A 15,226-nucleotide genomic window follows, 5' to 3' on the forward strand; every position below is an offset into this window, starting at 1 on the left:
ATTGTTACTTGATCTTCATGTTGTTAAACTTTAGAGACACCTAGTTATTTTTTTATTGTTAGTTAGTAAATATGCTTCATTTTTCTATTTCTGTAAATATCTCAAAAAATATAGCACTGAGGTATATACTCTGTGGTGTATTAGGATGAAGTCCCGACTATGACCCAGATGACCTGAATTCAATGAATGACCCAACACTGGGGGGCAATAAATTAAGTGGAAGGAGGAATGAAGAGGCTTTGCCTGCTTGCCTGTCTCTGGGAGGAAAGATGGGGGAGCATGTTAGTGGCTGTGATGTAGGCTTGATGACTTGGTGATGCTGGGTACCACTGTATCACTACCACACTCACCTAGCAGTGAGACCAGGCTGTGATGTCCCCTTTCTAGGCCAGTAATCAAGGAGCCTTAATCCTCACCATTGACACTGGAGGGGGGCATTCACTTGGAACAAAAACAGATACACACAGTATTTCCAGATGCAGCTCTCTACATCAAGTACAATTTCCCTTAAGAGCACACAGGGAACACACTCAGTCCAGGGTCTGGATTTCTGTCTCTCTCTCTCTCTCTTCAGGGCCCCATTGAGACTCCGCACTGGCACAGCTGTGTAGTTGAGTCATCAGCTGAGTGTCCAAGCCAAGTCTTCCAGCACCCTCTCTGTGAAATCAGTGCTTAGTGTCCCTGCTCCAAGCAGCTGACACACACACTCTTTGAGATTTGATTTTCACACACACACACACACACACACACACACACACACACACACACACACACACGCACACATACACACACACACCTGGGAAAGGCTGGTACAGATTTACTAGCTATGCCCCCTTCTGCCTAGAGGTAGCTACTGCCACCAGACACTTCAAAGCCAGCTACTCTAAGGCTCTTACAAGGGTACCCAATTATACTGAGTGAAATTAATATTAATACAAATTATAGTGTTTGACCAAAGCAGTAAGGCTTTCAGAAGTGGACACAGAGTCACCAATTAGATATAAGTACTCTCAAAGTTTAAAATACTCTTGAAAGGACCAGCTACAATGAAAAGTTTAAATATATTTAATAATAAATAATAAAAGAATGTGAAAATATGGAATATCTATTTACAATAAACACCAGATGAACAGATTCACAGAGATACAGAAAAACAGTAACTGACTAATCTAACTATATTTTCCTGACTGATCTAAAGAATTGCTATTCCCTGGTCACTTACTAGAGCAAGGCAAGATGAAGTAGGTGAGGGGGTCCTTCTATATCAGATTTCAAAAACAGAGTGCTCTGAGACTTTAGTTTAATCTAGTATTAAAACATAATTTTTGTGATGAATTACAGAATGACGTCACATACATCTGGTCATCTGAGTTCTGATTCCCATACTACTCCATTCCTAGCAACTGACCCGGAATCTCACACATATGTATTACTATACACACAGATAGAGCTATGTTGCAGCTTCTGGAAGTCATAATACTGTAAACACTTCCACTCTTCTTACAGGAGCTAATAAACCATTTTCTGGCACAGGCATTTCATCTCTGGCTACAGTCAGAACTGTAAGATACAATATTTATGGCCTAAATTAAGTAATTTAATTTCTTACTATTTTTCAAGTTAGGTGGACTGAGATTAACCTCTTCTCTTCCAGTATCCTATTTACAACAGTACAGTCTGATATAAACATATATTTCTTTTCTGTCTAGCAGGACACACTGTTGATATGTTTTTAACACAAACAACTTTACAAATACATTTTCAACACAAGCATCTCTACAAATCAGTTTGCTATACAAATGACATATAATTATTTGCAAAATTCCAGCAAGCTGTACTGGCATATGTTACACATCCACTGCCCTGCTTCTCCTGGCATAGCTGGCAATATCTCACACTGTCACACAGGCTTTGTGGATGACATCACCACATAGGCAGGGATTTCCTTGCAAGCCCAAGGATCATTCCCACCTCTTCTGCACATTGCTGACTATGTAGGGAGAATGGCCAAACAATACAAAAATAGCCACCTTTAGTATGATTCCTCAGCTGTCATGTTCCCTCTTGCTTCAGTGGTGGTTCTGGCCTCTACTGACCTTACAGGCTTCCCTCAAGAAGCTGTGTGACCAATATCATACTCAAAATCCATACTGGATATAATAAGGATATTTTGTCATCCTATTAGTCATCGGGAAGTGAAAAACTTTTTCACGTTTTCCTTGTTCAGAAATAAGTATGATTGGGCTGTATGTATTGGGACTATTAGTAGCTGGAGTTTAAGGTAGAGAAATGGTAGTAGCTTTTGTACATCTGCTTGACAGGCATGTTTTTCAGGATGCCTTCCCATCACAATATCCAAAGCACTTACAATGCACCCAGCAGGACTCATGATATACCCCCACCCACCCATTAGACAGGCCTGTTCTATGATAGCCCTCAGCAGTATGTCCAGTACTAATGGAGGTCCCAGAAGTCATAATGCTCTCATTAAGATCTACCAGTTCTCATGGTCCCCCAGCCATTTGTCCTACTACTTGTGGTGCCCCTATCAGACTGTCCCATAAAGTAAATGGACTACATCTGGATGCTCTAATAATATGGTGCCACATTAGTTTGCCGTGGTTTCCATAATGCCCCTTTCCAGTTTGTTTCAGTACTCAAAATGCTAAGACTGAAGCTATCTGTTTACTTAAAGCATGCTGCAGTAAGGATGCATCAGTACTCATGATCCACCCCGACACACAATCCATGTTCTGTACTTAGGTTTCCCACATGAGATTGTCCCAGATTTCTTAAAGCTTCTGATCAGGTTGTCCTAGAACATATGAAGAACCTCTAGAAATGATCCCTAATCATCAAGATCACACATTTTATGTTGCCCCTCCATATTGTTGCATTTTTCATGATATCCATGATACCCCCTTGTATACCCCAGTACATACAATGCCTCCATATCTCTCAGCTGCACAGAATTTTGCAGAATTCCAGATTTTTGCCTCAATTTTTTGGTCTGTTTCTCAAACAATTGTGTTTTTCTGGCAAATCATGAAGGGGAAAATCAGAAAATAATGACAGACTTTTGAATTTCAGACTTCATTTCCTTCAGAAAACTCATATTAAATGCAAAACCTGTTATTCTATCAACTTTCTAAGTTTGCAAGAGAAATACTTAAAATGTGTCCCTATTGTTTGGTCTTTGTTCCCCCATTATTTATGGCTTTGTCCAGATTTCTTGCTCTAAGAGGTTGAGAGGTATGAATGCCTTTCATCAATAGTATCTTTTCATCAGGGACACTCAGTACTCATGATAACACTGAAATCAGTGTCTTTGCTCTTATAATCCCACTCTTTAGAGTAGGTCCATTTTGTTCTAATTTATTTTACATTTGTTGACCGGGCTAGTCTAACTGGATATATGTCCATTTTCAGTAGAGGCCCGGGGCCTCAGTACTTCAGTAGAGGCCCTAATACGCATATAATATAGAAACAACAAAAACTGAGCATGTGTCTGTGCAGCTCAATGTAAAACTCAGGAAATACAAAAGAAGCTCTTGTAATGTAGTCGGAACCAAACAAGCACACTGTCTTTAAACCAGTTTAAGTAATAAATAAACAGCAACAGTAGTAGTACCTTCCAAGGAGAAACGTATACAATATAAACTGAATACTCACACCTTCCCAGACTCCTGGAGCATTTCCAGCCACTGTGCTTGCTCAGAGTTTGATTCTGCTGCTAGGAGAATGTCACCCTGAAATAAAATCAGAAAATAGAATTTAGATTTAGATTTTTTTCTAAATTGTTTATTAAAATTTCAGATACAATATTGTCATTACACATTTCACACCCTTTATGTTTTATATGATATCCTTTAAAATATTCTTGCCTTACGTATGCTATTACAATGAATCAAAAACAGTAGAATGCAATGATATTAAATTAAAGGAACAAACTGGTATGTTTGTCTAAATGTATGTGCTAAGCACATTGATTTTATTCATTTCACAACTTACTGAATAGAAAAAAAAAGTTTTGTTGCTATATAAACTTGAAAGAAATAAAATAATACTGTGAACAAACTCACAAAATATTAAACCCTCTGACTAAATTTTATTTCAGTTCTCAGGAGAGTCTCACTTGCATTTCATTCAAGCTAATTTCTTATTGGTGTTAACAATTTCAGCTTTATAGAATACAGAGATAATTTTTTCTAAGGTCTTAACTTATAGATAAGCTGTTTCAACATTTTCTTGATCCACCTGTAATAGGATCTCCATGCAAAATCAGACTTATCTACTTTCAAGTTTAGTTCATTAACTATGCCTTCATTTTAATGCATCTCTTTTAGGACTTGTAATATGTCTTCTTTAATACATAATATTAATTTGCATTCCTTCTATTATTACAGCTTATTCACGTTATATTTTCAGCTTTTCTAGTTTTAATTGGGGCACCACACTTGTGCAGTGGTTAATGTTGCTGCCTTTAGGAGGTTGGATCTCCTGTTAGATTCACAGTTAAGTCTGCATGAGTTTTATCAGGGGGATTTCTGGTTGGCCCCATATTCACAGAGATGGGGGGGCAATCAACTTTCTAAGCCACAATGAATAAAGGCAAGGTAAGGCTGGAGATAGAGGGAATTTTATGTCATAAGAAATCAAACTTGTATTTAATATAACCTTCCTCCATTACAGTAATTAACATTTAATTGAAACATGTTGTCGCCTCACGGTAAGGCGTTGTCCTGTTCGATTATCAGCTAGAGCGTCTTCTGTGCGAAGACATGCATGAATGGGCGTACCTTTGTTGAAGGTTGTGCGTCAGGGCCGGCAACTCGGCATGTAAAAATCTACTGCCAATCATTAGCGGACCGGAGTTCCGCTGTGGCGACCCCTAACCGAGAAAAGCCGAAAGACACAACATACTCCATGTTACAGGACCAATGTAATTAGTGGTCTTCTTCATACCAACAATAAAACTAACAGTAAATGCTGGCTTACAGTTCACAAATCATTCAAGTAATAATAAGACTTATTGTTCTTACCTGTCTGTGGTCACATTAATGCTTATTCTAGACAAAGCTATCATGGATATAACGTGATATTTTTCTCATCGTAACTCACATCAGTGTATACCTTTATTGCTTTTTCTAATGTTTAAAGGAAGAAGCTAATTTAGTAATAAGAAAGGAGTTGTAATAGTATTGTAGTATATGGAGTACGGTGATTACACTCCAATATTTGGAAAAAGACAAACCAGTTAAGCGCTAACGTGATCTTAACAAATGTTAAGCACCCTCTGCTTAAGCTGCTAAAGTCAGGTCATGTGCTATTCAGTAAAATCTGCCAGTAGTATTCAGAAAATGACAGGAGGACAGGAAAAAATTTGCATCTGCCTGCTGTCTGTACAAATAACGTGTCCCTAACATCCTTTTATAAACATAAAAAGTAGCTTGAATAACAAGAAGTACATTCGTCTGCATTTTCTAAAGGATATGAAGTCTGAAACTTAAATGCATGTCATTATTTAGTGACTTTAACTCTTAGTGATTTCTCCAAAAAAACACAGATTTTAAGAAGAAAAGACCAAAATATGAAGCAATAATCTGGAAATTCTCTGAAAATCTGGACAGTTGAGAGGTATGAAAGGTGAGTGTAAATGTAAGGGACTGCATTAGTCTGCCTTTCTAACAGCGCTCACCAAGTGCTTTACTGCTTTGAAAGGTGACAAAACACTTAGCATTTTTTTTTCTTTTTTTACTGTAAGTTGAATTTCATGACATCCATGTCTCGAACACATGATAAGATGATTAGGATCGGTGGACTGATCATGATCCTCACCGTTAAATCAACTTTGTTATGCATTTTAAGTTATGAGGTAGAAATTTTGTATTTTCTGTGCTATTAATTTTGAACACTACTTAAAAGCACATTCTGGCAGTCATTTATTTTGCCAATAAATTTATCAATCTATATAGACAGATACATTTCCACACATGCACACAAAACACACACACACACACACACACACACACACATATATATATATATATATATATATTTTTTTTTTTTTTTTTTTGCTCAGTCCTCTGTAGTAAGCTTTGCGTACCATATCAAAATTTCATTTTCACAATACTACCCAGGCTACCAAATCAAAGTCTACTATATTTTCCCACCACCTTCCATAATTTTAAATTTAGAACAATGAAAAACAAACAAAAACGTTTTTGTACATTTCAGTTTGCTTTATTGCAGAACTCAGTTCCTTGGAAAATCAGCACTTTGCCCTTCCAAGAATTATAAAAATACTGCATGAAATGTTTCACTATTCCCAGTCATTTAGTTACTTATTAAATAATTAAGCACATACAATCATTCACTTTTCTAAAGACAGGTCTTATATTATTTAATTGCTTATTAAATTATTAATCATTCGCAATCATTTATTTTTAAAAAGGCAGTTTTCAGTTCAGCTCTCAAAGTAAAGTGTTTCATAATTCATTATACAATTAATTTATTTTCTTTCTCAACTATATAAAGCCAATAGGCACAAGTGGAGGATGAAAATATCAAATTCAGGAATAGAGGATGAAGATTCTTAGCAGTGAAGGGCTTAACATATTTACGCCTTAAAACTGTCTATCCCCATGTTTTGCATATGTATATAGCAGTATAGTACTACTTTTCTTTTACTTTTTAAGGTCACTCAGATGGTCTTGAATTCTGAATCTCAAAAACATATTCAACACTTTTCCACATGCTGCACTTTAAGAATGCGAGTGCTACACTTGCTACACCTCTTTGCGTATGCGTAGGGTCTGATTCTAAAAGACTGGTCAGTGGCCAGTGTTGTTTAAGCATAGAGGGAAAAAGCATGCACAGAACAGTCACCATTTCACCATCAACATCCAATAAACCAAGGGTTACAATAAAGCACCACCGATTTTGTGAAAACCTTTTTGTCATGCTTTGACAGTCAGATTAGTCTGGTGTGACCTTTTTAAGATGAAACCTTACTGCCTTATACTTGTCCACCACTGGTTTCTACCTGTTTTAGCAATGATTCCATATTTATCTACATCTGAGGCCTAACTGTTATGTTTCAGCCTGTCTTCCTTCCACATCTGTCAAACAGAACTATCTGCCCTCTTCCATTCATCAGAAAATTTACTCTCTTCCTCTGATTGTTAAAAACATTCATCATGTTTCCCCTCAGTTGTCTCAGAATTCTAGACTGGACCACATCAATCATTGTTTTTTTATATGTATTTAGAAACATTTCCCCTGTAAAAGAACAAGGTTCCCCTCATTTCCATTCAGATCACCTGCTAGTGTATGATAAACCTCCTTTCTCACATCCCGAAAATACTGAAGGGAAGAATCCTTTTACTGTTGCTTTTCAGCATAATTTTCTGCCCATCCTTCATATATTATTTATGTTTCTGCAACCATACTTTTTACACTCATTGACCCCTTATGTACTGTATATAGAAAATGTACTATTTCTTTTTTTGACCGAACTGGCCATCCCTTCCTTATTCTGGGCCTCTGCTTTTCTGACTATTTCAGGGTTTCTTGCTGCATTAACTGGTATAATTTCTTGTCTTCCTACTTCTTGAGTTTCCTCAGTGCTAACCATTTTCAAAACAAGTGATGATACATCTTTTTTGAGAAACATGGTGTTTTTTGCTTTATTTTTGCCCTGGGATTCATTAACTCCTACACTAAGTGTATACTGTTCCGATTTAACAGACAACACAAGCACAACTCACACCTTCTTCCTCCTAATTTTAATTTTCCTACTGATTTTTTTGCAGCCTTAAATATCGAGGGGGATTAATAAAGGTTATCACAAAGTGTAGACTACATGTACACTTACTGTAATATTTCTGAGTGACTAGAAAGCACAAACAATTTGGTAGGGATGTTCTTGAATACAGATCGTGTGCACTTAGTGTATGTGTTAATGAAGCTGACCCTTGGTTGGATATTTGTGATGGCGGTTTTTATGCATTCTGATTTCTCATTTGGACTACCTTTGTTTATGTTTGCCAGAGCTTTCATGAGGCACTGTCCCATTTTGTTATAGTCTATTTTCTTGAAATCTAAAAACTACTTTGTATTTGAAAAGACCCTGTAGTTAAGTAATTATGATTCTGCCTTTTTATTGACCTCTCTGTGTACTTGTTGCATTAGTTAGACCACTTCTGTTACTGTGTTATATCCCTACACTTTCTGTTTATCAATCTATCTATCTATCTATCTATCTATCTATCTATCTATCTATCTATCTTCCTCTCTCCACATTTAACACCAGTTTTGACATATATACAAAAAACAGTTACATGAGATCAGAAGGAATATAAAATATAGGTAAGTGTACATACATGACAGAAAAAGCTTTACAACAGCTTACATAAACATATCTTACAAACATAGTATGTACATAGCTTGCATGGCTATATACAGTGCTGATCATTCATTAGCAATAGGCACAGGCTTGTATATAGTAGAAAGAAATTTATAACATTGCAAAATATATTGTAATGTTACCTGCAATTACTAGCAATTAAAATAATGAAAAGATGCAGCTTAACTATGGAAATATTAGAAAGGATAAAGATGGCTGATAATGTAATATAGTATGATATATTAATAGTAGAGCAACTATAAATGCATCATTACTATGATGCCCCTGCACTGGCCCAGTAATCAAGGAGCCTCAATCCTCACCACTGACAACAATGGGGAATGTACACACTGAGAGGATGACAAGTATACACACAGTAAAGTGCAATTGCCCTTAAGAGCACACAGAGATCACAGTCAGTCTAGGGCTGGTTTCTCCCTATTTCTCCAGATCCCCAAGTGGCCAAGCTAAGACCTCCAGCACCCTCTCTGTCCAACCAGTGCTTCGTGTCCCTACCCAAGTAGCTGACACACACTCACTTTGAGATTTGATTTATATACAAACACACACACACACACACACACACACACACACACACACACACACACACACACACACACGCACACGCACGCACACACACGCACACACACACACACACACACACACACACACACACACACACACACACACACACACACACACACACACACACACACACACACACACACACACACACACACACACACACACACACACACACCTGGGGAAGGCTGGCACATGTTTACTAGCTATGCCCCCTTCTGCCCAGACTATAAGGTAGTTCCAACTCACACCAGCCACTGCTTATCAGCTACTTAAGGCCCTTAACAAATGGTCTCCAATCCTACTGTGTAATGTTACTATTAATCGAAATGGTAGCCTGACCAAAAGCAAGGCTATTTAGAAGTGGCCTGTACAGTGTCACCAAATAGATATGCAAGTACTCTAAGAGCTTAAATATGCCTCACAAATATCAGCCACAAAGATAGGTTTAAATATATTTAATAATAAATAAAAGAACAAGACAATACTCAATAAACAAACACAGTTACTTTAGAGTTCAGAATCGCAGGAAATATTTTAAAACAACATTGCAGGACAGTCTCAAATAAATAAAGAAAACATCTAAGCTATACTTTACTATATACCTATTTGAAACTAAAAATAGTTACTATGCCCTAAAAAACTTACTTACAGCAAGGCAAGTGCAGATGTGATGATGAGTGGATGTTCTTGTTAGGTTAAAGACAAAATACAAAATGCCCAGTCCCTCTCTCTGAGAGAGTTCTTAAATTAATATCAAATATTACTGCTGGGTTAGCTTGGATGACATCACTTTTTTTTCACCTGACTTCAGTTCCCAGGCTAAACCCCCTTTTGTCAGAAACTAACAGAATTTAACATCTCTGTGTGAAAAATGCATATCCCTCAGATGTTAGCAGATCCTGAAAGTCATAGGACACTTCTGCATCTAAAACCTTTTAATTACTTCTCTTCCAAGACAATACAAAAAATGTCTAGCTCTAGACATTGTGTCTGCTACACTGAAACTGAGAGATAACTTTTATAGCAAAATCCTAAAGCAATTTAATTCCAACTTATTTTCTTGAAGTTTTGCAAGTTAACCTTTTATGTCCCAGTTTATACTGTTAACATATGCAGTTACACAATTACAATAGTTTATATACATTTCTATTCTAAGCCAGCAGGGTATGCTGTGGTTACATTTTAGCTCAGTACTTTAGACACACTTCTGTATAAATCATATCAATGTTAACAAATGACATAGTGTATGATTATTTACAAAATTCCAGATAGCTGGCTGGCAATATTTCCTTCTGTTACATTTCTATATAAATCATATTAATATTTACAAATGACATTTAATTATTTACAAAATTCCAGCTAGCTGGGCTGGCAGTATTTCTCTTTTGTCACAGTTATATTTAAGATTGAGAAGGAAAGTAATAAGGAAAGTGATGTGAATATTTGGACTACTATAAATAGTATTAGTTTTGGGTAGATGAGAGTGAGTGAGGAAACTCTATAAACTCTATAAATATCTAGATAGATAGATAGATAGATAGGTTTATAGGTAATTATTAGGCAGTCACTATGCAGGCCATAACACGTTTACCCAAAAAAACTATTTTCAAAAGTTATCTTTAAATTCAAGGAGGGCAAGACAAGACAGACAGAGGAAAAGTATGAGGCTGCCCATCCACTTATCTAGGTTGGCCTTGAAGGTGGCAAGGGTGATACTCTGCTTGACATGTAGCAGAAGTTTGTTCCAGAATGCAGAAAAAGATGAGACGTATCACCAAGGCTGTTGTGAGACAAACATGTCATGTTAAAAAACAAATTCTTTAATGTAAACAGTAAAAATCCAAGTAGCATAAAACAAAGTTCTAGGGTGGATAAGCACTTTCGGTAAAGACCTTCTTCAGATCCCTGCCCATTAACCAGTGTATTTCCTTAAAAAGAGGACAGATAGGCAGTCAGCAGAAATACAGGAAGAAGCTGGACCAATAAGCTGATCATACTGAACCAACCATTTAGCATATCAAAATGACCAATAAGAGACTGTCAGAAACTATTTCTTCCAGTCAGAGACATACCAGTCTCAAAGCCATTCATAATACCAGTTTTTAATCACAGAAGAAGAAGATGGACCAATCAGTAAAATTCCAGGAACAAGCTGGGTCAATTAACTAGTCATACTGAACCAACCTATTAGCATAGCAAAAAAGACCAATAGGCGACTATCAGAAACTGTTTCTTCAAATCAGAAGCATGTCAGTCTCAAAAACCATTCATAATAGCAATTTATAATCACAGAAAAAGAAAGACCAATCATCTTGAATCAGAAGAAAGGAACAACCAATTAATCTTAGTCAGAAAACATATCTTCCAATGGAAGTAAAACCATGACTATACATAGTCATAGGAGGAAAACAACAATCAAAACAAAAACTGAAAGTTGAACACCCAAAGAAAGCAAGGGGAATCAAAGGGCAGAATACAGTGCCCATGTTGACTTAATTACTTTAAGAAAGGCAAGACAACAGAGTACATAGTCCGTATTTACTAAAGACAATTAGAATGTTTCATTAGATCAAAAGCATTTCTTGGCAAGGCCTCTTGCTTTTAAAATGGGCTTAATGGGGATAACACCACTGAGACCAGGTGGACGATCGGCTCTGAGTTCCATAATCCATTTAGTTTCTTGTAGTTCAGTGTTATTATGTATATCACCCCTTCTCAAATTCTCTCTTAACATGCTTATGGCCATAAACTGAAACCAATCTGTTTTATTGTTTTTAATATGCCCATATAAAGCATTATTCTCAACGCTATTGCAAATACCAGATAGATGGTGTAGAATCCATTGCTTAAAAGGTCTGTTGGCTTTGCATACATAGCAGGACATGTAAGTGGCTATATAAATATTGTTGGCACTCCTACAAGTAGCTCTTTCATGAAAAAAGTATTTAAGTCCTGTCACTGGATGTACAAAAACATTTGTGTTGCAAATATCTGGACAAGCCTTACAAAAGCCACATCTCCATGTCCCTTTCCATATAACAGATGAATCACACAGATTTTGTCTACTACCAAAGCCATCATTTTGACATAACAGCCTTTTTAAGTTTTTTCTGTTTTAATAAGAAAAACTGGGGGAATCACCCACTATATTCCTAATTTTTGGATGAGAAGTCAGAATCGGCCACTACTTCTTGATTATCCCACTTACACAGATGTTATCAGAGCTATAGGTTAGAATAGATCTCAATCAATTAGTTTGTTGTCTAGGCACAGTCACTGAGCTATTAGAATCTTGTGAGTAATAAGGGCATCCTCTACTCTCCCTTATTTCCATTGCTTCATCATGTTCCATGTATATCTTATTCCTTTTGTCACCTCTTTTTGTGAAAGCAGAGATTAATTTCTTCTGTTCATCTGAATAATCATCAGTTCATGTGCACAATTTGGACACTCATGTTACCTGGTTCTTGACAAGGTTGTGGAAGATGTGCCTTGGGTGCATGCTTGTCTGGTGTAACATATGATTACGCCATGTGGGTTTTCTAAAAATGCTGGTATCTATTCCTTTTGTGGTATCTAAGGTCAATCTTACATCCAGAAAGTATATGGTTCTAGCTGACACTTTCAGTTCAAACTCAAGGAAGTCAGTGGTACTTTACAAGTAACCAACAAATTCATGTAAACTACATTCGTCTCTTTCCCAGACAATAAAGATGTGATCCAATCCACAAAATGGTTATAAGAAACCAGCTTTGTGTTCCATGTTTCTGGGACTGGTATTTTCTGATTGGAAGAAACAGTTTCTGATAGTCTCCTATTGGTCTTTTAGATATGCTAATAGGTTGGTTCAGTAGGACTAGTTCATTGGTCCAGCTTGTTCCTGGAATTTTGCTGACTGGCTATCTGTCTTCTTTTTAAAGAAATACACTGGCTAATGGGTGAGAATCTGAAGAAGGTTTTTACCAAAAGCGCTTATCCACCCTAGAACTTTGTTTTATGCTACTTGGATTTTTACTGTTTACGTTAAAGAATTTAGTTTTTAACATGACGTGTTTGTCTCACAACCACCTTGATGGTATGTTTCATCTTTTTCCTGCATTTTCTCTACTTGTTGAGACCACCTTTGGTAATGTAGAGTCTTTGTTCTTATGTACTTTGCTTTTCAGCTCTACGTTATACATGGCTAACAATAATGTGGAATCTGTTAATGTTGAGTCAAGCATGAAGGATGTATTGGCAGCCAAGAAACCAATGCTCAGGACAGTTACTGATTTAACAGGAGATTTGTTAAATCCACTGTTTTTTCTGAATTTAGACTTGGAACAGGTGAATACACAACACTTATACCCTACCACTGCTGACTTTGATCATGTTTTTCATGAAGTTGAAAATGCAGCTTATAGACTTAAATGCTTACAATGGCAACACTTCCACATGGAAGTGTGCCTGCACCATCAAATAATACCAAGGGGTTTATGTGTGAAATGTATGCCGAGTTATGGTAACACCTACCCTACTCTATTAGCTAAATGGCAAGCTATCAACATTGAAACAAGTTTTAGATATATGAAACTGCAAATAGAGTTTTTTAAACCAGAGGAAGGAGAGATGACCAATTTGACCAGCGATAAACAGACTCTTCTAGAAAGCATGGACCTAACAGAAGCTTGTATTATGAAACTTGAAAATTTACAGATGAAGCTGGAATCTATTGAGAACAAACTAAGAGATGTGAAAAGGCACAAATTAATAAGGGACCATACAGACTATAAGAAAGGACACCTTTTTGAATGGCCTAAGGAGAAAAATATCAATGTCAATTTTACCTCCCATGAAAAAGGATCTAGAAATAATCAGTATACTGATAAAACAAATCCAAAAGTAGGATCAAATAGTGACATGGGTAACATTGATTCATGGAAAAAGAGTCTCTCCCACATGAACTTAGTGCCACATCCCACAGAAAAAGGCAATGTTATAGTCATAACTATAGAGATTGAACCACAATCTTTTATCAACACCAACTTGTTGTCAGGGAAGCGTGGCAACTATAGTGCCACAATAGGAACTGATCTGCCAAGTACGCCATCAGTATCAACCAACAAAATAAGTAATGTAGCCATAGTATCAAAGGATGTAATAGAGGAATCGAGTTCAATATCAGCTACAAGACCCAAAGAAGGTGCTGTTCATTTATCCATCTACCAGAATCTCCCTTTTTTAATCCAGAACAAAGGGTCACGCTCTCCAAGATCTATGAGCGGGGAGAGAAAGAAAATGAAAGTTACTTAAGTGATGATTTTGAGACTGACTCATTGTTTTTTAACATCTCGGACAAAGAGCTAATTGTTATGGAATGAGCTGTTTTAGAGAAAGGGCTATCCTTTATACTCTCTCTCCATTCGCCACTAAATGAATTTACCACCGACATCAAGTGCTTTGGAAGGAATGTTACACTCAAGCACATATTTGGTAATGACAATGAACATAGTGAAAAGACACTGAGGCAACATAAAAAAATCAGCACTTTTGTACCACTTTTCCATCCAGTAGTCAGCACGTTTGTTCGCCTGTGTGAAGATGAGGTCGCCCAATTGAGACAAGGTGGACATCACAAACAGTTTTGCAATCTAAGTAATGAAGAATGTCAGGCAATGACCAATTTAATGAAAAGGAGGAACATAGTCATAAGACCTGCGGATAAAGGTGGAGCAATCATGGTAATGAATAGTAACCATTATACTAGCAAGATATAGTGTATGTTGAATAATAGTTGCACCTATAATAAAATAAACAGCAGGGTTGTGATGAGACTCATAAAGGAAATGCAGGATATACTGTATGATAAACTGATGACTCAAAGTATTACTCAGGAACAATATAATTTCTTTGTTGTTATGAATCCAACAATTCCAAGTATAAGTGGTCTACCCAAGATGCATAAGAATGAACAAGATCCACCTATATATCCCATAGTCGCAGGTAGAGGTTGGATCACTGAACCACTCTCTATCTTTGTGGAGGACGAATTGAAACAACTGCTACCCAAAGCTAGAACAGTTCTGCATGATACACCTTAGTTTCTCAACCGCCTTTATGAGGAGATAGGCACTAGAACTAATTATGGAGGCCTATTACTTGTGACCATGGTCATTTGCAGCCTCTTTACTGTAATACCGAATGATTTTGGCATTGAATGTATTAGAAAATTTGGCAGAGCAAATGATGTTGACA

At 36.8% G+C, this 15,226-nt stretch overlaps 1 protein-coding gene across 3 annotated transcripts in view; it reads right to left on the minus strand.

Moving 5' to 3' along the window:
- PLEKHD1 (pleckstrin homology and coiled-coil domain containing D1) overlaps positions 1 to 15,226 on the minus strand; it is a 532,907-nt gene that overhangs the window by 294,481 nt on the left and 223,200 nt on the right. For all 3 annotated transcript variants that reach the window (XM_044074000.1, XM_044073999.1, XM_044074001.1), the window contains exon 4: positions 3,673 to 3,749. In XM_044074000.1, the coding sequence (XP_043929935.1) occupies positions 3,673 to 3,749 (77 nt within the window). The remainder of the gene's footprint in view (positions 1 to 3,672; positions 3,750 to 15,226) is intronic.

The sequence above is a fragment of the Protopterus annectens genome, chromosome 6.part0 (genome assembly GCF_019279795.1).
Source record: "Protopterus annectens isolate FY-2018-M chromosome 6.part0, PAN1.0, whole genome shotgun sequence".
NCBI classification, from domain to species: Eukaryota; Metazoa; Chordata; order Ceratodontiformes; family Protopteridae; genus Protopterus; species Protopterus annectens.